Source organism: Limanda limanda, chromosome 9 (assembly GCF_963576545.1).
Source record: "Limanda limanda chromosome 9, fLimLim1.1, whole genome shotgun sequence".
NCBI lineage: Eukaryota > Metazoa > Chordata > Actinopteri > Pleuronectiformes > Pleuronectidae > Limanda > Limanda limanda.
In genome coordinates, this window is record NC_083644.1 from 23,808,130 (window position 1) to 23,831,562 (window position 23,433).

The window sequence follows — 23,433 nt, forward strand, 5'->3', positions numbered from 1 at the left end:
GGTTTGTTTGAAGATTTTCAGTCAGGATTTAGAACCCTTTCCTGCACAGAAACAGTACCACTGTAAGATCCTAATGATGTTTTCTTAGCCTCAGGCAATGGACTTTTCTCTTTACTAGTGCTGCTGGATCTTAGTGCTAAATCGATTTAAAGAAACTGCACCACGCTGATTAAAGTCATACTTATCATATTTATTGTAGGTTTATTGTAGCTCATTTACTCACTGACTCACGGATGCACACAAAAGTTATTCATGGAGTTCCACAAGGTTTTGTGCGGGAACATTTTACACAGATGACACACAGCTTTAAGTATTTATGAGGCTAGATGTAAACTAGACTATGCACTTCTTGACTTTTATCTTGTATATTGGAAAGTATCTCATTATCCCAATAGATCACTACATCATTCTCAAAATACAGTCTTACTTATGGTTCCTATAGTATCTAAAAGTAAAGAATGGGAGGCAGCTCCAAGAGCTACCAGACTCTCTGGTGGAATCAGTTTCCAGTTTGGGATTCAAGAGAGAGACACCATCTCTACATTTAAAGTTAGACTTAAAGTTAGACTTTTGAGTTCACTCTTTGATAGAGCTTATAGTTCGGGCTGGCTCAGTTTAGCCCTGAACCATCTATAGGCCTTGAGTGCTGGCGGAAGTCTCATCATGCACTGAGCACTTATTGTTCTTCTACTACATCTTCTCTCTCTCTCCATGCATTAATATCACACTAATACTGTAAACCACTAACTGTGTCTTCTCTCTGTCAGAGTTTTCCTCTCTCTCCCTGCCCTTACTCTGAATTTTAAAACTTGGAAGTTTTATTTATACAGGGTATGCCAGTGAGAGAAAGCTCTTTTTCAAACATGTCTTGATTCATTTTACAATATAAGAAACAATAATCCCCAAATGTAAAAACAATTATGTAAGAAACACGTAAGAAATAAAGCGAAATAAACATAAAATGCAATGTAAAAAACACACACTATATAACATTAAAGCAATATATAAACAAGCCCAATTAACACACAAGCATTCGAATCGGCCCTGAGTCAGCTAAAACGGATTTAACGAGATTAAAAGGGATTAGCTCATCTAATTTAGCTTTTTTCTGCATGTTGTTCCACTTGTGGGATTAATAAATTGTAACAGTAAATTTCTCAATCTTTCTGAAATGTTTCCTTGAATCTCATAAAACTATTGAGACCTAGTTCCTTGTGAAGGTCAGCTATAGCTGAAACAAGATGTCAGGTACCCAGGAGGTTTGCCAATATGAACTTTGTAGATAAAAATAAGGCTTTGTTGTTCTCTTCTCTCAGCCAACAACTGCAACCCACTTTCTCGTGATGCCTTCTTAAGTCGTCCGTAGTTATAAATCCAAGGGTGCAAAGATATTCTGCATCAAGAGGTTTAAGGACAGAGGCAGATAAGTGCCTATAAATGACATAGCAATAATCCACGACAGATAAAAAGGTTGGCTGTACAATAAGATTTCTGTAATGACTGGTAATACATGTGTTATTTATATAAAAGAATATGAGTTGTGTGTGTGGGTGGGTGTGTCTAAGGTTGCTTGGTGAAAAGGTCATTTTCATAGTCTGTATATGATTTTAAGCCGTCTCCATCTCCTCCCTCTATCAAGAAAAGAAGAAAAAATATCCTGGATCGAACGCTGCCATCTTGCACGGAGGACGTAATTTGGAGCCAGAGAGTGCGCAGTAGAGATTTGGGTATAGAGCTGCAGTATGAGGTCCCATCCACACACACTTTCAACCAATCGTTACTCAGTCTCAGCTGTCAACCATCAAATTTCAACCTGTTTAGATCAAATAATTAATCAAAGCAATAACTCCTGGGAAAAGAAACCTGCAACAAATCCCAGTGTGATAGGAACTAAAATGACAGAAACCATCTTTGAGAGAAACGGGTTTTTTTAAGTGTACTATGAATTTCTAGTGTAGTCCACAGTCCTTCCATTAACATGGATGAGAAAAATTAAGGACCTTTCGACAGCCAGCCACCAGGGGGCAGTTAAGAGGTTTTTGGCTTCACTTTTGGGAAGCTGTGATGTTGTCTATCTATATAGTCTACAGTTAATGCATACAATCACAATTTATACAATATGACACCTCAAACGCATCACAGCTTCCAAATTTGGCATTTAAACATGGCGGGATAATGTCATCCACTAGTTTCTCTGGCTACAAAACATAATGAAAATGAAAAATCTGCAAAAGAAAATGTAAATTAATGCACTTTTCCCTCCACTATCATGTGAATTGTAGAAGTTAGTATGTCAAGATAAACAGCTGATTTACTTGATATTACATACTCCATATTATCTTAAATGTAAGTAATGCTTGTTTCCTCTGCACTCAAGTGGCAAATAAGAGAGAAAAAAAGTAACAGCCTCTTTTGTTTAAAGTGCTTAAACACTATCATTTAATTGAAAGCTCCTGATTGGTTACAAAATGGTCTAAGAGGTGAGCTTGTGTACAAGGCTACACAGAAATTGTCCTCTGTAAATGTATAATTCTTGTAACTTGGGCAACTTGTTCAGTATCACAATTCACTTGTGCCCTATTTCACTTAATGGTCCTGAGGATAAATTATCAAGTTTTCGTGAAAGAAAAATAATGATTTATATAAATGTAAATACACATTTAATAACAGTGTGGCTCTACAGGATTGTTTTTTTTTAGGTAATAGGTGCCATTAGCTTCCAGGGATAGGATTCATTTCCCTGTTTTTCCATCAGGTTAGGAGGCAGCTGATTCGTCAACATATATGCCTGGGTGGTGCTCTGTCCATATGTCTCCTGATGTTGTTAGAAAATCTTTAACTTATTACACTGAATTATTTTTTGTATGTGTTTCGAGAGACAAGCTAGGATTTAGAGCGTGGAAGGAGGTAAATGAAATTACCTAAAAGGTGCCACAGTGTGAATGACAAAAAAAACACCATATGGGATAAGAATCATGAGGAGACATTGGAGTCAGAGTGACACTTAGGGTGTGAGAGTGAGTTCATCTCTCTCAGGACAACGTCAAAATGTCTTTTTCACGGCTCGATGTGTGAGCACGATGTCCAGTGTACCGGTTTGTTCTTTTACGTCCTCTCTCTCTGTCAGATGGAGTTTACCTGGTGTGGTATCCATAGTAACAGATGTAATATAATACTCAAGTAATGCAGATGATAGACCATGAATGGGATTGACCCTACAGTTACCTAATTAGCTAATCCAATTATCACTATAGGCCCTGGATCCTCAAGGGGCACAGGAGGACATCAGTTCATTGTGTGGAAATGCATGCATGGTTATTTGATTAACTGCACCTTTGTTATGTACTGTAATATCCATGAATAGAGCCAGCAGTTGGTTAGCTTAGCATATCATAAGAAAAAGCACCAAGAGGAAAGTCAAGCTCCGTCTGGCTCATTCCAAAATTTTAAAAATCCCCCTAAAAACACATTGTCTTTCAATGCAAACACCAACAAAAATGTGAATATGTCAGGTTGTAGTTCTACTTTGAGTTCACAGTCACCCTGTACAGGAAGTCACTGTGATTGGTTAGGAGATACCATTTGACAGTACTGTTCTGGCTTTCTTTCCTCCTTTTGATATTAAAGCCAGTCAGATGCCATATGAGACTTCTAGCATGCACATATTTATTGTCTTCTTACCATGAGTTGAATTGCTTGCGGGTCCCGTTGCAGAGACAAGGTGGATGAGTGCATACGTGTGGTGTGAATTTGTGTATATGAGGTGGCCTGACGTCTAATTTAAGTAAACTGGTAGCTTAACATATAATAATTAAATAACGTCTGAGTCCAAAGTAGCAAAATTTCAAACGGTAATTAATGCAAAATCAACATACTTAAGAGTGTGCGGTTCAAAAACTGTTTCTCTGGGGCGTGTTTGTCTCTCGTCTAACCTCATTCAACAGTCTGTGATGTCACTGGCTTTATTAGTCTCAGCTGGTCAGCTATAGTCAAACTTGCTCTCAAATAAAATGGCTCCAACTAGTACAATTATCCATCTTAAACTTGTAATCTTTACATTTATGTTTGTTATGAGTGCATGTTTGAAACAAAGCTTAGATGATCACTTAGTGAAAATATTTTTCTTATCTAAGAAAGAAAATAAGTTCCTTCATTCATTCAAAAGGTCATGGCAGATTTTGGAGGCTTGTGAATCTTGAGGCTTTTCTTGTGGTGTTGCTGTAAGGTGCATGAATCATTACAAATTAACTATACGTGGCAACTTCCTGTACTGGAGAGCTGCGTGAGTTCTGGAGTCAAGACATCGTATGAAGCTGTTTGCTTGTCTGGTCTGCTCTGTGCTCTGTGCATTTGATCCACAACACAGGATGCGGAGCCAATGCAGAGATTAGTTACCGTCTTTTTCTTGTGTCATTGCAGTGACCTAGTATAAAGCATAGATATGCACATCATATTAGGGCTGCTCCCTGATTCTTCAGGTTCTTCAATTTGAGTATTTCCTTTTCTTGTCAGTGAAAAACGTATTACTTGGAACATTTTGCTCCCCAAATGTAGCTGCAGAGTGAGAGCTCATCACTTTAATGCTGATCTCCAAGGTAAAATAGTCCCACTAGGTGAAGTTGTCCTGTACCTCTTGATGTAGTTTAATGCAACAGGTACAAGGCGGCTGCAAACCTGGACCCAGGGTGACACTGAGACAGTTGTCCAGAGAGAGAGACAGAGGGAGAGAGAGAGAGGGGGGGGGGGGGCTCTGCCCGGTCAAGCTCCAAGATAACATTTTCTTCTGCCATCTGCTTAGACGTGGTGAATTTATAGGTCACAGCCACTTGCAAAAACAGCTCTGATCCGTAGCATTTACTTGTGTATTGTATAAGGTGAACATTGCTGTCAACCAGAGCATCCCACTGAACCCTGTTCAGTTAATTATTATTATACTTGTTCATGTCTTGTGTGAAAAGCGAATGAGAGATCCATAGTATGTGACATTAAACTTTCAATGTTTGTTTTCGGCCTTTCTTTCAGCTCCAAGCACCTGTACCAAAATACCAGAAATAGAACCGCATAAATGTTCAAGCTTCGGCTGATGTGATTGTGTCACATGAAGAAAAGCATTCTAGATAAACTAGGTAGGATGAACACAAAATTCACTCTGCACCATAGACTGTTCATAAAAACCTCTGCTCACCCCATCCAGCTCACAAACAATACAAAGTGATAGTATGTAGTAACTGTTTGAGGAGGACTCAGTACTGACAAGTGACAAGGAATAATTCTGAAGTAGATCTAGAGCTTTGAAACAGGACAAGAGAACAGGCAGGTTTAGAACTGGAACTGCACTAGAGGCAATCATGTCTGAGATATGTCAGCCGCTCAAGACTGTTGCTTTAAAACAAAACAGCTTGGATGGTTGAAAAATAACACAAACCATGGTATTTTCTAGAGAGATAGAAGTTGCCTTGACAGACATTTGGAGTAACAGAGGAAGAGCCAGTCTCATCAAAACCAACAAGTAACACATGGTCTGATCATCTCACATGGCGTGAGAAAATGGAAAAGGCACAAGAGTAATTGAATTGTAGCACTCATATCTCTCTCCTCCACTCAAAGTTTCAATCTCCAAATGTAATTTGTATTCATGAAGACAAGCTGATGAGTTACATGCTGACCTTTGCTACTGTAGGTCAGCGGGTAGGCAACACACATCTGAAGAAGTGGGTCATTCTCACTTGGAGACAGAAACTCAGATTAGACTGTGCACAGCCTTAGAGAAAGATTACACCTATAAACCTACATTTAACCTAACTATATTCATATTGTTAATCTAGTATCACTACAATTGGATGCACTGCTGCCTTTTGATAAGTTAAGTGTAATTCAAACCATGGCAGATAAGCAGCTGACGTGGTCTCATATCCTTGATGGATCCAAAATGAAGACACCAGACTTTCAGCACATGACCACACTGTGTCCTCTCCCGCTTCACTTAGGACTGCGTACATGAGCAGCTGACTGCACGGCCAAAATCCAGCATCTTCTTACACTGACAAACAAAGCCTGTGCGTATCATATTGTACAGAATTAAGTTGCAAACTTATGAAGACAGTTTATGTTTATAAAATGAGATTAGGTAAGACGGGGAAATTTGCTGTGTTGTAGCAGCAAAGAGGTCAGTCCAAAATAGCCATCAGTTAAAGCAATGAACCAGGAAACACGCTATGTAAAAGCAGTATATATACAGATATAAATTGAATAGAATATGTACAGTTTAAACAGAATAAATAATTTGATGAATGAACAACTGATTTCCACTGCTGATGCTTCCCAGGTGACATGTAGTCTACATTTTAGGGTATAATTTTCACTGAACTCACCCCAACACACGTGAAGCCCATGATGAGCTGTCATGTAGGCGTCACAACCATTTGACCAAAAGCACAATGTGACACATACACCACTGTAGCATTATATCAACAAAAGCATAGTGATAAATGACTGTTGTAGATATGTTCCAGCAACTTATTAATTGCAGTATAGCAAAATGTATGTATTTAAAGTGATATACAGGCTCATATTGTAAAAGCAGCCTTTTTAATGAAGTGTTAAAGATTAGATATTAGTATAGATTTAATTACAATTGACTAACGATTGACAGACATCATATATTTGTTCATATATGATATCATTGCAGGTCAGGACACTTTGAACTCAATATGCTCAGTGTTAATTCCATCCCTCAGATCCCTATGCTGGCTGGGTATTTGCAAACTGCAGCTCTTTAGATGAGAATACATCGATTAGAACGTGAGGGACAAAGGTGACATTACCTCCGATATCCGGTCTGAGTTTCTTATCGTACTCTTTCAGCAGATTGTTGAGTATTTCCGTGGCGTCGGTTTCATGTGATTTAGGAGCCAGCATTTGGTTCACTGTGACATCCTCGTAGTCCTCGTACTCCAGTGTCAGAGAGCTGCGGAGGAGGAAGGGGGTTAAAACAAGCGATGCCATGGACGGTGTTGTAGGGCACACATGTATCAAGATCACGTCCACGCGGCTCCTGCACATAAACTCACACAAAGTTTACTTTTGGTGACAAACATTCGCAGCGCAGCGCTTTGCTGGAACACAACATGGCTTCGCCTTTACGCAGATGCGCCACACAGAAGAGTGCGCCACTCACCAGGTGTGAAGCAGTGTCAGCAGCAGGACACAGGCCAATGGTTTGGTTGACATGTTTCTGCAGGATGACAACAAGTGGAGAGTGGAGACGGGTGAGAGGACGCAGCGCAGCCGGGAGCGTGTCACAGAGCCGGAGAAAAGCGCGTCATAGTTTGTAATCCAGCAGAAATGCACTCTTGGTTAAAAGTCTGAAGACGGAGTTGTCACATCCTTCCCCGCGGGTCGTTTCCACTCGAAGCTGCAGCCTCTCTCGCAGTTGCGGTCGCATCCTCGGTTGCGGACGCACTGCTGGTCGTAGACGCGGGTGCGCGCACTGTGAGTGTATCCAGAGCTCCTCCAATTCATCACCAACTCCTCTGTGGGTAAGTGCGCGTCACTTTCTGAAGGACTCCTTCCAGTTCTCCTGCAAACAGGAGCTGTGATGATGAGGATGAGCTCTCTTTTCTCTTTCTCCAGCACGTGTGGGCATATGTGCCAAATACAGAACATGCCTCTGTAACTGGGTTTGAAAGAAAAAGACTTTGGAACAATATTTTAGGATAAATCATTTATACTAGTAGCATTAACTTTAACCTCAAAGAATCAAGTCCTAATCAATCATATATATTAGCATTTGAATATATTGTCATTTCAATTAAATAGTTAAAAGAGATACATCACCGTAAAATGAAAATTCACTTATTAACTACTCACCACTATGCTGATGGAGGGGTGAGTGAAGTGTTTGAGTCCACAAAACACTTTTGGAATTTCAGGGGCAAACACTCTGCAGCAAATCCCATTCCTTTGCTGCAAAGTCTCCTGACTTTGGTACAGGACGTATATCATCTTTTCAATGTTCTAATTTAATGAATATTATTTTTGTGATGCACCTGCACTTTGAGTCTATGCAGCTGCTTTATTCTATACATTTAAAGCTTGAATATCAATGTGCTGCAAGAGCTTTTTACAGCAGCTGGATGCTACTATCCTATGCTACCTGTCACCAGGGTTACCCTGATCACTTCACCAGTATAACCCTGATCACGTCACCAGTATAACCCTGATCACGTCACGAGGATAACCAGCAAAACCTAGATCAGGTCACCAGAATAACCATGATCACGTCACCAGGATAACCAGGATAACCCTGATCGCGTCACCAGGAAAACCAGGATAACCTGATCGCGTAACCAGGATAACCAAGATAACCCGGATCACGTCACCAGATAACCAGGATAACCCTGATCACGTCACCAGATAACCAAGTTAACACTGATCACATCACCAGGATAACCCTGATCACGTCACCAGATAACCAGGATTACCCTGATCATTCACCAGATAACCAGGATAACCCTGATCACATCACCAGTATAACCAGGATAAACCAGATTACGTCACCTGGATAACCATGATCACGTCACCAGGATAACCCTGCTACCGCCACCAGTGTTGTCTGACAAATGAAATGAATTGGCCGCCCCTATTAAATAAATAATCACACTACCCTTCGACAGTCAAATGCAGAAAGTCTTGTCAACACGAGAGGAAATAACACAATGACCACATGATATACAAGGGTACCTTCTGTCAGTATTATGAAGTGAAGTGGCTCCTTTAATCAGCCTCTGTAGAGGAGCAATGAGAGGTTTTTCTTTACAGAATATTGCAACAACATCCAGGCCCCTCTTGCTTATCATTTGAGATGGATGTATAATTCTAGCAGAGCCTGAGTGGAGAACTGGTGCACCGAGAAAGAAAGAGACAACAGCAGTTGTCTCCAGGGGCAGACAACTGCCTTTGTCTGCCCCTGGAGGTCTTGCACTGTCAAACACAGAGGATTCTTGTCGGGTGGGAATCGACTGCTGACATATGTAAATAGTTTCATATACTGATGATACCAAACAACTTGAATCATGTCTTTACAACATCAGAGTGAGTCCGACAGCAGATCTTCATGACAAAACCACAAAGCCACAGCTCCAAACAGAGACTCACATGCCTGTGCATGTCTAAAGGTGACTGGTTCAGTATGTGGCTCAACAGACAGTGGGATCTCCTGATACCCATTCTGTCCTGTGCTGCTGGAGCTGACTGCTGTCGACCTCTGGTGGTTAAAAAGAGAAAAGCAGAAACTAGATAGTGAAGACTGATGATATCATCAGGACTTGAACCCGATAGGGAGGGAACCAAATCAGCGGAAGGAGCTCAACAAACTTGGACAGGACATATATCATCTACATGAATCAACTGGGACCTTCGTGCTTTGTTAACTAGTGGTTCATACAATACCCTCTGTAATATAATGACACATAAAAATACTCATTCTACCTGGTTTATCTGCAGTGAAGATTTTAAAGTCAATTTTTTTCATAAAATTAAACGGAATTAGCTTTATAACTGTTCATGTGTGTGGATTTTATAGAATTTCAAGTGATTAAACTGCTTTTATTTTTTCATACATTGCATGTAGTCTATATCAGAGGTCTGCTAACAGATTTCAGACCTGCACTCTACATGATTAATTAATATGTTAGCCTATGAACATACACATCAACATTGTATAAGCAATCATCCAACCACCAAATACAAACACTTTTGCCACATTTCCTACACAGTGAGAATTGATTGGCAAGGGAGCAGAATAATGTGTTGATTAGATCAAAGGTCACACAGATAATGTCAAATTATGCAGTGTTGCCCTGGATGTAAAAGTGTGAGCAGAGAACTTGAGCTTTTCAGTCACGTCTCCTTTTCTCCTTTTCCTTCACAGGAGGTTTCCAGGTTTGTAAGTTAAAAACAAGAAGTGAAGATGACCGTGCTTTTTCCTCCGGGCTCGTATAGTAGACTTTCAAACACCTTGAAGACAAGGGGGGATATCAAAAGGAAGACTATCAACAAGAAAGTCTTGGCTTGCTTTACTTCCATTTTATGACACTTTTCTTGATATACCAGTTTTTATTTACTATTTTTTTAGTTTTAAAATACTCTGTCTGATATGTTGTAGACCTTATTTGCAAATGACACAAGGAGGGATATGTGATGTTCCATGAAAATAAACACAGTCCTAAGATACATAGATATAATCAACAAAAGAGTTTGTTCCCTTGAAGCAGTTCAGTGACTTAGTGTGTATAGTCGGCCCATAGACATACTGTATAAATAAAGAAATTCTACAGAGATAAAGTCCCCTGTGCCACTGGGGAGGAAAAGCAGATTCAAACTTGGGTCTGTAGCTGAAGTGTTCACTCAGCATCCAGAAATCAATTTATATCAGTGAACTACATGAACAGGCTATAGAAACCTTCTACCCTGATAAAGTAGCTGCGATACAAGTCTGAACATAAGGTACAGCCAGTGTCCTCACGTCCCTTCTGACTAAGCAGTTTTGAAGACATTTCATAGATAGTTCCCATGGTACAGTTTTCACCTTGTGAGTCTGTGTTTGTGTGTCCTCGTGACAAAATGTGCTCCTGGAGAAACCCAATGAAACACTGAGTACTTTGGTATAGAATGACATTTGTGCAAATACCGTCTTAGAGATTTTGTGTTTGGACAACATTAAAATGTGTTTTGAAAGGTAGATTTATTTTTCTTTCAGACGTTTCATTTTGGCATATTAACATGCCAATTATTTTCTTGTTTAGATTTAGGTAAAACAATTTAGGTTGAGCTATATGGCTTGGACCTTAATGACCATAGTTCACTTTATCATGATGCACTGTTTACATCATTCAATACCAATCTTTTCAACATCTGTGTCTGCTTTTAGAGTTTCTAGAGTCCATATCACACTGAAACCAGTTAACACTCACTAACATCTGGCTTTGGTCTTCAGTATAAAAAGATACAGTCATTTGTGGGTTAAATAATTCTGCGGTAGTCATGAGTAATTCTCAGATGGACATCTTGTCTTTTTCATCTGCAATGTTCTGCATTGTATAGGTGGTGAAGGCCTTTTGCCTCCATTAGTAATGTCTGTAACTCTTTGTCATCCCAGGCACATATTGTCTCAGTCCTTATCTCCTCGTCGCACCTCCCTCTCTTTTGGCTGTTCTCATATATAAAAAACACTAATACATTTAGAGTCTTGATTTTATTATAATAATTTGGTGGAGAGGGCAGGGAGGGAGGTTCAAGAATACATAATATTAAAACAAAATCAATCTTATTATGATGATAGAAGTAGCAATATTTATGTAAATAATCACACCACTATGATAACAATATTAATATAATCATCATTAGAGTAATAATCGTAATCAATAAGTAAAAATAATACTTATCCTCAACTTGTCGCAACCAATGCTATTTAATATAATTTTGTAAATAATGTATTACTATAATCATCATTATGATCATTAATAATAATCATAACCATAAAGACAATGTCAATTAACTAGGATTGTGCACAGCCCTGTCCACATTATGGTGAGGGAGAATCTGGTCACCATCGGGGGTAAATCCGATTCAGGCAGGACAAACGTTGGATTCTTTTTTAATTTTGTTGTTGTGGGTATAATGTTTCTACCTTTTAGTTTGTTTTGTTATTTTAGCTTTGACTGATTGGTCCAGATCTTTTGTAGCTTTTTAAAAAAACATAAAACTGTGTATATATAATGCATTTACGTAGAGTGTGGACCTTTTAATTGAGTCTTTTACAGCTTCAAACGGTCTCGGTATATAACAGATTTTCTTGGCTGGATCAGTGTGTCATGTGTAAAATGTGTGTGTAAAGGTCAACAAGCAAGAGGACAGCGTGGAGTATGTCTTGATGGAGCTGTGATGCAGGATGAGAGGATGTCCTCTCCATCAGTATATACTGCAGCCCATCTCTGCTTCTCAAGCTATATACTATGATTGATGTCATTTGGTGCCATCAGTGACAGCTTAATTTGGTGTAGAGTATGGACATGCTGAATGGAAAAAGCAACTTAAATGGAGCTAAATCCTTGACAAACAGCTGTGAGCCAGATGTTACTGCCACAGAGACCCCCAAGATGGATTTAACCATCCACCAACTGCACAGGCAGCATGATCTGGATGTGCATGTGTATAATCAAAGGAGAAACAGCACGCGCTGACCGTTGTTCCATCAAGCAAGATTAAGCCAGTGTTTTATCACATCCACTGCATAAATGTATCTAGATATGACCTGTACTCTAGATCCATGCACTATCCACTGAATTATACTGTGTGCGTTTGTCTGGCATCACACAGGAGAGAAAAGTAAAATCCTTGACTGGTGACAATTATTATGACATAATGTTTACAATGTTACCCTACACAGCATAAATTTCATCCTAACCACCAGGATAAATAGTCGACAGACGGAGTCATCGAAAGCTTTATTTGGAATCCGGTATGCATAACAATTTAGAAAGAAACAGGCGTTAAGGTTTCAATCAAACCCATTGGTCAGCACGGCCTATTACATAAAAAGACACAATTTAAATAAGATGAGATACATTTAAAAAAAAGGAAAATAAATAAATATGGTCAGAGAGAACTGTGCTTCCAAAGAGGAAAGGGCTCAATTGAATCAGAGTGTTACCATAGATAGAAAAAGACTATTGCCAAAAGGATCAAATCTGGATAAAAAGACATCAACAAAATGAAGGTCAAATGAGAACATATTACCTCAAAAGAAGTCATTATTCATATGAGCATTATTTATTGCTTGAGATATTTGCATTTAAAGAACAGCCTCTACCTAAAATTCCCTTAAATGTAGTAATCATAATCCAATACAACTGGTGTGCTCCATAGATGTATTGAATTGTGGCAGGCCACACAGAAGGCATAAAGTCACATGAGTAGATCATGCTCATTTGTCAGTTGTTCTTAGAGCCACACAGACAAGAGATTTAAGATGTCAATCTCAGAGACCTACGAAGACAGCGAAGCTAACTCTGCCCAAGTGTATGTTGTGCATGCAGCCATCGCTGTGACAATCATGCAAAACGCTTGACTTTACGTGTTTAAATTAGTTTCCAGCAAAGTAATACTAACCACTCTCACATCTGTGCACTAAAGCTACAGGCCAAAAGCAGTTATCTTATCTCAGCATGAAGACATTAAGATGGAGGAAACCGTCTCTCCAAGGTAAAAAGTCAATGATTACACAACTTATTCCGACCTAAATTGATACAATAACTGAATTAAAAATAAAAAACAAGTTGTGTTTGTGACCTGCAGTTCTTTCTTAGTTTAAAACAAGTTCAAAATATAGTATAACTCCTTGATAGCATTCAAGCTAATGCTATGTTAGCGTTAAATGTTGAGCAGTGGTGCAAGTCTTTTTGTCTGAGATGGCCACTCCCTCTTTTCTTTATGACAAGCCAAGCATTGTTATATTTATTGTTAGTCAACATGATACTATCGTTCTTCTTATTTATCTCTCAGGAAATAATGAATCAGCATATTTAGAAAATTGGCTCCTTCAATGGACTAACTTTTATTCAAGTCTTTATACTCAGCTAAGCTAACCAGCTACTGACCATGGCTTCAGATTTACAGCACAGACATATGAGTGGTTTCAATATTCTCCTTTCACTCCTTGAAAGAACTGAATAAGCACATTTCTCCAAGTGTCATCTAATCTTTTAAAAAAGTTGTCTTCATTGACAAATTGATATCAATATTTTATCTTACACTTTGGCCTGAAATCCTAAATTTAGCAACCTTAACATTGTTTGAAATGATAAACATTTAAATTTCAACAACCTTGTCATTGTGACTTTTTGTCTCTGATAAGACTGAAAACCTGTTCAGCTCAGGTTAATCTCTTAACCACATAAGTTCATTATGACAAAAACATTGTGTATCAAGAATATTTGCAAGTTGTCATAAAAGCTCGTAGAAACAAACTTATCTATAAAATAAAATTTTAAAAAAAGCATCATATATTCTGTCAAAATTGCTAAAGCTTAAGCTGGTCTGCTCTTTTTTTTCAACATCCAGTCAATGACGCACTAGACTAGAGTAAAACTGTGTTGCTGTATACGCATAACATTGAAGCTAACTTTACTGGCTTAGTGGTGCTTTTCTAAAAGCAGGGCATATATACAAGTAAATTTTTCTTCAACTACAACCAAACGTACATACATGATTTCTTAACATAGAAACATAAGCTGCCATTATCCCTTTAGCTTGAAGTCCGGCCATCTTTACATAAACAGAAAAACAATATTAATTGAAAACTAGCCATTCTAGATTCAGAGAAGTAGCAAAAGGTGAGCAAAACGCATCTGTCCTTTATCATGACAAGTATAATGAAAGTTTAAAACTTCTGAAAAATGAATTGCAGGAGATTTCAGTGCATTCATAATGAGTTATCACACTCTGAAGGCAACACATTTAGCATGGCTATTCAACTGCTTTTAACAAGGAAGCAAAGTTCCATGTGCCTGGGCCCAGCCTTGCATTCCTGGACCTCCAGCCCATTTGTACAAAGTAAGAGTTACAAAGATAAAAGCCAGTTTTGAGTAACAGTACAAATTTTGTTTTTGCATAGCATTTGGCCTTGTTTACCATCATCTACTGTAGACTCAAGGAAAAAATATTATAATATTATGCCAAATGCTTAACTTAAAAATAAATCTGAATTTGACAGAACCTAAATCTGTGACTGTGTTCTAAAATGAGATAAACAAAAAATTGTGAGGAAAAGTTGTGTATCCTATCTGTACAATCCTAAGGCAAACATGGCAACATTTTCCTGAAGCAACAGACATGCAATGTAACCCAATGACCTAAGAAAACACATCTATGATACAAGGACTTAGTGCCTGGCATCGCAGAGCTTACATAGCCCCTTTGATTACTGGTTCTCTATTGAGGTACGTGGCCCAGTACACCAGGTTGAAAGTCCCAAACAGGACTGGGAACACTATCCTGGACATCTTGTCAATCTTGCTCACGCTGTTGTAAGTCTTTTTGGGGTCTGGGGCCTTGGTTTCAGAGGGTTTGAGCTGAACAGCTGTACTATTTGAAATGGTGGAGATAGATGTGTCCTTTGTAAGGTTGGTGGTATAATTCACACCGGCTGAGCATGTGTTGTTTGGCTTTTTAGACAGAGCCAAAGGGTCTTTTTTCTGCAGAGGAGAAAAATACATTGATTTAGCTTAAGTACACACAACTCTGAACAAAAGCAGTGCTGAACATTCAATGACTTAAATTAATAACATTGGCACACACACGAAAAAACCAAGATAACAATAAGAGCTGGCCAGTGAAAGGTGTTCGAAAGAAGGGATCAATGTGCTTGGGCAATAATGAACTGGCATTCTGCCACAACACTGGCACACTCAGCAGTGAATTAATTGATCCACCATTTTTAACTTCTACATTCAGCCCAATTTATCTCTTACTTTACATCAACGTTTTCACTCCTCCTTTCGTCGCCTCCCACCACTCTCACTTACTTTCGGGAAGTAACACAGACAAGAGAGTAACAGAGCCTGTCGCTGTGTCGTTAGCTGATTGTGTTACAACAATGTTGGAAATAGAAATGTTAGTTTTTTTTTACTGAATGTGTGAATTTGTGTGTTGTTGACTGTTGATGGGACTGAGCTGCTGAGTGCATCACTAATACAATGATGTTCCTGGTTGTGGATGTAAATGTGGGGCTTCCTGTCACAGACACTGGACCTTAGCTCTTGAAGAGGGTTTCATCTTTTGCGAGGGATTCTTCAGTTTTCCAAATTTAAGCTGCACTGATCAATATTGCAGTTGTTTATATGAGCCCACACAGACTTTTCACCCAACTCTACTGTCACAATCAGTTTATGGGAGCTGTTTAGCTTTTTTTTAGCTCATTGTGTTGTAGTTTAAAAGCCTGCAATTTGAATGTTGTGGTTCTGTCTCTACATTCTATTCAACCTCCTTTAAGCTGCAGCAGGCACCATCCGTCAAACCAACCAACCAACCAGTAACCTGTATCGCTTATCCTTTTAGAATAGCAGGGTTGGAGAGGCAGGGTAAACTATGGATGGGTCACCAACAGTCTATCGCGGAGCTGACATATAGAGACAAACAACCCTTCAAGCTCACATTAAAACCTTCAGGCAATTAAGAGTCCTCAGTTAACTTAACCTGCATTTCTTTAGATGGTGTAAGGGAGCCGAAGTACCTGGAGAAAACCCACGCAGGCACAGGCACAGCAAAGCAGACTCCACAGAGCAAGGCCTTGGCCCACAGCCCTGACAGTGCCAACCATAGAACCATGCAAAACTCTGATAAACCCAATATAAGGTACTTGCCAAGTACCAAACTGCTAAAGAACAAAGTGTGTGAACAGCTAGTGAACACAGTGAAGCATTTAGCAGCAACTTTACTTTTTAATTCTGGTAAAACCAACTGTACTGTATCTGCAGCACCTAAGTCGCTACATAGAGTTAACGTTTCAAGGAGAATGAGTGCTGAAGTTACATTTATCAGATTGGCAGGAACATGAACTCACTCATTAACTCACTCACTCACTCACTCACTCACTCACTCACTCACTCACTCACACAATAGAAAATACCTTGGGTTGTTGGGCTTCCATTGCCTTTTTTCCATCCCAGGCCCAGCTCCTCTTGGTGAAATAGTTGACTGTTGCAAATTCAATGAGTGCAGAGAAGACAAAGGCATAGCAGACAGCGATGAACCAGTCCATGGCTGTAGCGTAAGCCACTTTAGGCAGCGAGTTTCGAGCACTGATGCTGAGAGTTGTCATAGTGAGCACTGTGGTCACACCTGGAGGAAAGGAAAACTGGGTCAGTTTTTCTAACTAGACTCACAATTCTGTTGTTCCAACAGATTAAATTGTAGTAATGCACATTTCACCGCATTATAGACGGATCATAAAATATCAGGCGATGCATGTTTTGCATCTTTATTTAATTCTACTTTCATTTTTATTTTTATTGAAATATTGTTCAGGGCTCAATTTAAATGTTAGAAAGGAGATTTTAATCATTTAATTATGTAATCAGATGCTATTATCTATGTAAAGATATAGAGGATATGGTATTTTGTGATCTGAGCTTCTCTGTTCTTTTGGTTAAAACTCTGCGTCTTCGTGCATGTGAATGTGAGTTCCTCCTTGTAAAACCATGGGCCCTCCCAATGTTTATATAGCAAGATAGCTCCAGGACAGATTTCAGAGATGTTAACATGACCCAGAGGTGGACACGCTAACTTAAACTCTCTTTTTCTTCTGAACGCACAAATACTGTAAACACACCTGTCTCCTGCCCACTACCGGGCTGTGAAACCACAAAAAAAGCAGCCTATAGGCCCGGATACAAACTATGACATCTTGCACATTTGGAGTCAGAGTCTGCATAGTAGCTATTGGGGGATGTTGACAAGGTCCCACAAATACATTCAATCCACCAATTGCAAGTCGGTCTCAGTTTTCAATCACATGTTTAACTTGGATCAAATAACTAAGAAAAGCCAAACTAACTAAAAAACACTTGAACAAACATCAGTGTGATAAGAATTCTAAGACCTACAATGGCAAACCATCTTTGAGGAAAATGTATTTAACCTCTACTTCGACTTTGGTTTGGTCCATATCCCTTCCATTAACATGGAGAAAGTGGAATTTATGACCTGTACTGGAGCCAGCCAACAGATGACAATCAAGACACATTCTGAGGAGCATTTAATGTCGTCAATCTTACAGTGTAAGGGCTACGTACAGCACAGCTATGGTAACAATGCTAGCCGTGCTAACTATAGCGAATTGCCTCTTGCAGGCCGACTGAGAGTATGCAGGACTCTGGGAGAGTGAGAACAAAATAAGTTTTTAAAACACACATTTAGTGATCAGAGGCTCAAACACTGATAGGAGCACTAACACGCAGATGGATGATATTCTCATTGGATCAATTTCATTCAGCTGTACTTATACGCTTTGCTTCTGTTTTCACTGAGATTCACAAATGCCATAGACTGTATAGGTAAACACTTAACTGACTGAGCCTAAGGGAGAGGGGAGGTGTGGCAGATGAATACCTTGTTTTAGTCCGAGCTGCTCATGGTAGTGAGATATCTACCGGCAATGAATACAAAAGTTACAAATATTCATAATGTGTCTGTGGTTTACAAACTCACCAAAGACAGTCCGTGCTGGAACAGACTCCCTGTTGAGCCAAAAGGAAACCTGGGACAAGATGACGGTCATGAAGCAAGGCATGTAGGTCTGGATGACAAAGTAACCGATCTTCCTCTTCAGGTAAAAGTGAGCCATCATCACGGTGTATTGACCTGCAGAAAACAGCAGAGTGTGTGCCTTTTACTTTTCTGACAGTGTCATCCCAATTCTGAATTTCAACAAAAATAGCAGGTACTGGAGAAAATAATATCTAATGAATGGGGTGGGGGGGTTGGGGGGTGGCAGGAGTATAGATGTGATACAAAATTCCCCTCAACGATATGTGTCTATAAGAGGACAAACGAAACCAAGTTGAAAATTACATTGTCTTACTTAAAACACAAGGTATGTTTCAGACATACTACATTTAATGTCCTGTTACATCTGGAAACTGCTTTGCCTAAGCTGATAGAATACTGATAAATTTGTTTTTACTCATGTCTTTCACAAACTGGATTTTGTCCTCGTCCTGTTTTCTGTTCTAAGAATTTTAAAAGAGGGTTCCTCTTTCTTTCAAACATTTCCTTTTTAAAACAATGTGGCTTCAGCTTATTCTTATTAAAAATCTGTGTTTTTGGGATGTGTTTTTATCTATTTTAGTAGCAAAGTATAAACTTTACTTGACAACCTCCAAGCCAGACTACAAATGTGAGAGTGTGAGCGAAATTTTGGAAAAACAGGTTAGTGGAGAAATCATCATATCCTGTTAACCAGCCGAAGATTGCATTTGAAGGATTTTTTTTCTCAAAAATCCTGTCGAGCCATGGAGTCTGATAAACTATAGAAAATCAACAGATGACTGCTGCTTTCTCCTGGCAAAATCGGATTTTTCTGTCTCACTAATCCCTTGTCACAATCTGCATCCTGTATATCTCTCTAGCTCTCTCTCGGCCACCCTCTGTCTCTGCCTCTCTCTCTTTCTATGCGTGTGTGTGTGTGTTTGTGTGTATGTGTGTGCGCAGCAGACAGTCCATCCCATTCTGTCAGGCCAGGCCACACTTGATTGAGGACATACATCCTTGCCTTGCCTGAGCTCGAGCACTAAAACAGACCTGGATAAGCGGTGATTACAAGCAGATGCACAGATGACTGAAGCGGAGGGGAGTTGAGAGGGAGCGGAGAAAAAGTTTGGATGGTCTGAGCGATGCGACGACATGCAACATGTCCTTAATGAAAAGGACACCTGTGTCGCCTTTGCTCCAAGGACTACTATCCAGCAGCCCTGCACTGTGGTGGCACGACCAGGCAAACCCCACTCTGATCTGACCGCCTGCTGGGCTTCAAAGTGGATGGAAATCTCTGAGGCGTGAAAAAATGCGGTTGTGGATTATTTTACTGCTCAGTTTTGGGAGTGCCTGTGGGGAACTGCCATTCATAGCAGACAACAATGCAGCGATGTTGGTCAACTGGTGAGTACAGATCGAAACCATCTGTTGAGCTTTGCCGCTTTCTATATTGATCTGAAAGCGCTGATGTGTGTAATGTAATGAAATTACAAGGTTTGCCTATCATCAATTCAATTCCCGTGTCTGTGTTTCCATCCGCTTCGTCTTAACCTGTGGGGTCAAAGGTCAGCCTCGCCCCCTGTGAGCACTTTGCAGAGCTATTCTTGGCTCGTTAAAGAGGGTTTGCACCTCAGATTAGCAACGCTAATTAAGGCCGTGCAGGCTCTGTGTGTCACCCTCTTTAACTGGTCTGAACTCTGATGGGTGGGGAGAGAGTTAGCAACCTATGTGCTAATCTGAAGTCGTTAAGCGTTTGGAGTCGGGATGTTTCAACAGCATGAGCTCAGAACTCTCCCGCTGCGTAGAAATACTGAACGGACAATGTTACATTATCCACTGTCAACACCATCTTTCTCAGGCAGGATAAAGCAACACAGCATAAAGTACAGCTATATGAACACCTCCCATGTAATAAAGTCAATCCCAACACGCATCATAAATGTATTATCATACTTCTTTACATAACAGAATTAAGCAGATGCCGCTTGCCCCCCCCCCCCTTCTATCCATGTCTCCGCTGGAGCAGCCACTCCCTGAGCTATGACGTCACTCAGTAAAAGCACAACTGATGGGCCTGCGTACGGATTAACCCTACAGACCCAATGGCTCAGACCATGGATAAGTGATTTTTTTTTTTGCCCACCCCCCCAGCAACTATCCTCTCTTGGCATCCCAGAGACAGCTGGCTATGTGTGGGAGGCATTCTGAAATCCTTGTGATTCATTCATTGTCTCTATCCCGCTTGATTTGAAAACATTTTCTTCTCACAACATCTTTGGTTGGGAAACGCTGTAATAACACAGAGCTGAAAAATGGGGTGGAAGCAGGGACTTAAAAATCCCTGCAGCGGCCTGAAGCCACTGTTTGAGCCTGGTGTTGAAGAGGAGAGAATGTTCGGGATGAAACAACATAAAGGAAATAGTTATGTGTATGACACTTAGGGATACATCATCCATATTCTGAGGTCTGGTCCTTTGCAGTCAGTCTCACTTCACTGTACCTCGGCTGGTGTAGATGTCCTCCGTCCCTGCAGTCTGACCAATCAGATGGTACTGATTGAGCCGAGACCCTTCCTCGGCAACCACCACCGATTTGGCAGCTCCCTGTGTCCACGTGTAGACCACCTCTGACACTGGATAAGCATCTGACAAAACAACACAGACAGATTAACACAAATTAGAACATTTAATATTTATCTAAAGCCTGCTGTTAAATATGTGTTTAAATTAGTATTTTAATCTCTTAATTTATCTTTTGATATGAGCGGATAAGGGTGGCACAGGGGCACAGTGGTTAGCACTTTTGCTCTTGGTTCGATTCCCCGTGTTTGCATAAATTTTCTCAGGTTAGGCCAGTTTAAAGACTTGCAGACTGGGAAACTCTTACTGCTAATTTGTCTGTAGGTGTGAGTGTGAATGGTGGTTTGTCTCTGCATGCTGGCTCTATGATTCGCTGGCGACCTGTACACGGTGTACCCCACCTCTCGCCCAATGTCAGCTGGGATTGGCTCCTGTTCCCCTGAGACACTCAAAGGATAAGTGGTATAGATAATGGATGCATATATGTTAAAGTGGTGCAGATTAATTCATCTTCATTAATACCCATGGCAGCCAACAGCTGACCTATGGCTTTTAAAAAGTGCAAAATGTTATTAAAATGTTATTTATGAGGATGCACCAATCTGACTTTATTCTCAAAAGAAATAGCAATTGATTAATAAGATAATCTTCATTTTTATCAACATTAAACATGTAGATATTTTGAAAGGAACACGAGGCTGTACAGTAGCTATTACAAATTAACCACAAGATGTTCATATGTCAATATTTGTTGTGGCTCTGTGCAAAAAGAATAATATTGTTGTAATATGTAGTTAGAGTATATGGACATTTAATGTAAAGAGAATGATTCAGTGTAAATAGGTCCCATACTGAAATATGGACCATTAATAACAGCCACTGAAATCACTGTCTTTAACTGTGCCTCAGATAGGAGCCACATGTGTGGCAGTAGATGGAGAAGTAAGGTTGATGTTCCAGTTCCAGGTTTCGTATATCAACTCTTCAGTGAAGTGTTTGTGTGTCAAAGTGCTCATGATCAACACCCTGAAGTTGCTCCTGATGTACACAAAAAAAATTCTTTGTCAAAACAAAAATACACACTGACTATGTTGCATCCACACACGTTTAGACAGCAGTGGCAACAAGTAATAAAATCCAAGTTAATGCCCTCCAGCCTCGGTGCATGTTCAGTTTATTATGTTCATGTTCGCTGTGAGCTTTTGTTGTTGCTTCCTCTGAGGAAAAGATGAGTTTTACAAATGACATGTTATGTGAATGAAATTTTCTAAGGGTTACATTTATAGTCATGTTAGTTTACAGCTGCGGGTTCCACCTCTGAACTCGAGAACATAAACTCTCACAGGTCATCTATTTCTACATCCGATGGTGCGTAAAAAATCAAACCAATTTTCCACTTGTATTGAACTAAGATACATCCAGGTCATTATCCATATCCACACCAAGCGGTATTTGCACTTTCCACGTGTCTATTTTCAGTCAAGATCTCTGCACTACATCTGTGAAAATTCACAAAAATGTCAAATGCTGCGCTCTCTCACAATGTTAAAGAAGGTGAAAACAACTTGCATCAAATCCTCTCCAAAAGTCAAAGGCTGTGTCCGACATCACTCACTAAATATACAGTGAGTGATGTATTGCTGTATGAACGTTGAATGACATTTTTATACCCTATATAGTGGACTCATTGTATCCCACAATGCATCGTGATATGTAGTGTAAAACTGATGGTCACTAAGCAAGCAATATATACCATCATGCATTGCGCTTGCAGAGATGTCAGGAAAAAAATGGCAGAGAAATGAAAGGATGGAGGGCAGCATGTCTCAGCTTCTTCTCTCTGGCAATTAGACTCTTTCTTATTCTCAGCAGAAAAATATGAATCACCGTGAGGACAGACAGCTTTATATTTGCTGGCAATTTCACTGTCTGTTTTAGCGCACCTCCCTAATATTTCTGATGGCGTAGTTTTGTTGTTATGTTTTATATCTGCACAAGAGTTGTGGCTCTAAAATATGTAACAAGAGCTGAGCAGCAGATCACAGCACAAACTGCAGCAGGCAAGTTTATTTCTACATTTAAACATCATAATTCAACGTGCATAAGTATTCATAATAAGAGAAAAATAAACATTTTAAGTATAAGTATATAAATGTCCCAAAGCATTCTGATGCAGATGAAATCATAGAGTCCTCTACAGAAGTTCTCTAGTGAGTAGGGGGTAGTGAATGAGTGGGGGATACTGAACACAGCCATAAGTTCATTTTTCAAGTCTGACAAACACCACTGACAAAATAACTTAACCTCGGTGGACATTATAACACATATATATTTAGTCACACAGTGCAACTGTTGTGTGGTCACAAACGATTTTGGCTACACTCGTTTGTTTGATAAACTGATTGTTGGTTTTGGTCTCTTTTGGACTTTATTGACCAAAAACTATCAGATAAATCATCATCAGCCTTATTCCTGAAGAATAGATTTGGTCTGGTTCTGTTCAGGCACTGTATAATAACGTGTTTTAAACCTTTGTTTCCTC

At 39.7% G+C, this 23,433-nt stretch overlaps 3 protein-coding genes across 3 annotated transcripts in view; 1 reads left to right on the plus strand and 2 right to left on the minus strand.

The window, feature by feature from the left end:
- The window catches only part of LOC133010695 (gamma-aminobutyric acid receptor subunit gamma-3), a 52,060-nt gene extending 44,830 nt beyond the window's left edge, over positions 1-7,230 (minus strand). Inside the window, exons 1-2 of the mRNA XM_061078308.1 lie at positions 7,178-7,230; positions 6,825-6,967 (exon numbers count right to left, since the gene is read on the minus strand). Of these exons, the coding sequence (XP_060934291.1) occupies positions 6,825-6,967; positions 7,178-7,230 (196 nt within the window). The remainder of the gene's footprint in view (positions 1-6,824; positions 6,968-7,177) is intronic.
- Positions 7,231-7,356: 126 nt separating this feature from the next.
- On the minus strand, positions 7,357-19,324 carry gabra5 (gamma-aminobutyric acid type A receptor subunit alpha5). Its single transcript, XM_061078919.1, is given in 5 exon segments — positions 7,357-7,675; positions 14,968-15,254; positions 16,658-16,899; positions 18,268-18,445; positions 19,307-19,324. Coding segments are annotated over 5 exon segments (1,044 nt in total).
- A 297-nt stretch (positions 19,325-19,621) lies between these two features.
- Positions 19,622-23,433, plus strand: part of gabrb3 (gamma-aminobutyric acid type A receptor subunit beta3) — a 46,208-nt gene continuing 42,396 nt past the window's right edge. Inside the window, exon 1 of the mRNA XM_061077762.1 lies at positions 19,622-19,716. Within this exon, the coding sequence (XP_060933745.1) occupies positions 19,622-19,716 (95 nt within the window). The remainder of the gene's footprint in view (positions 19,717-23,433) is intronic.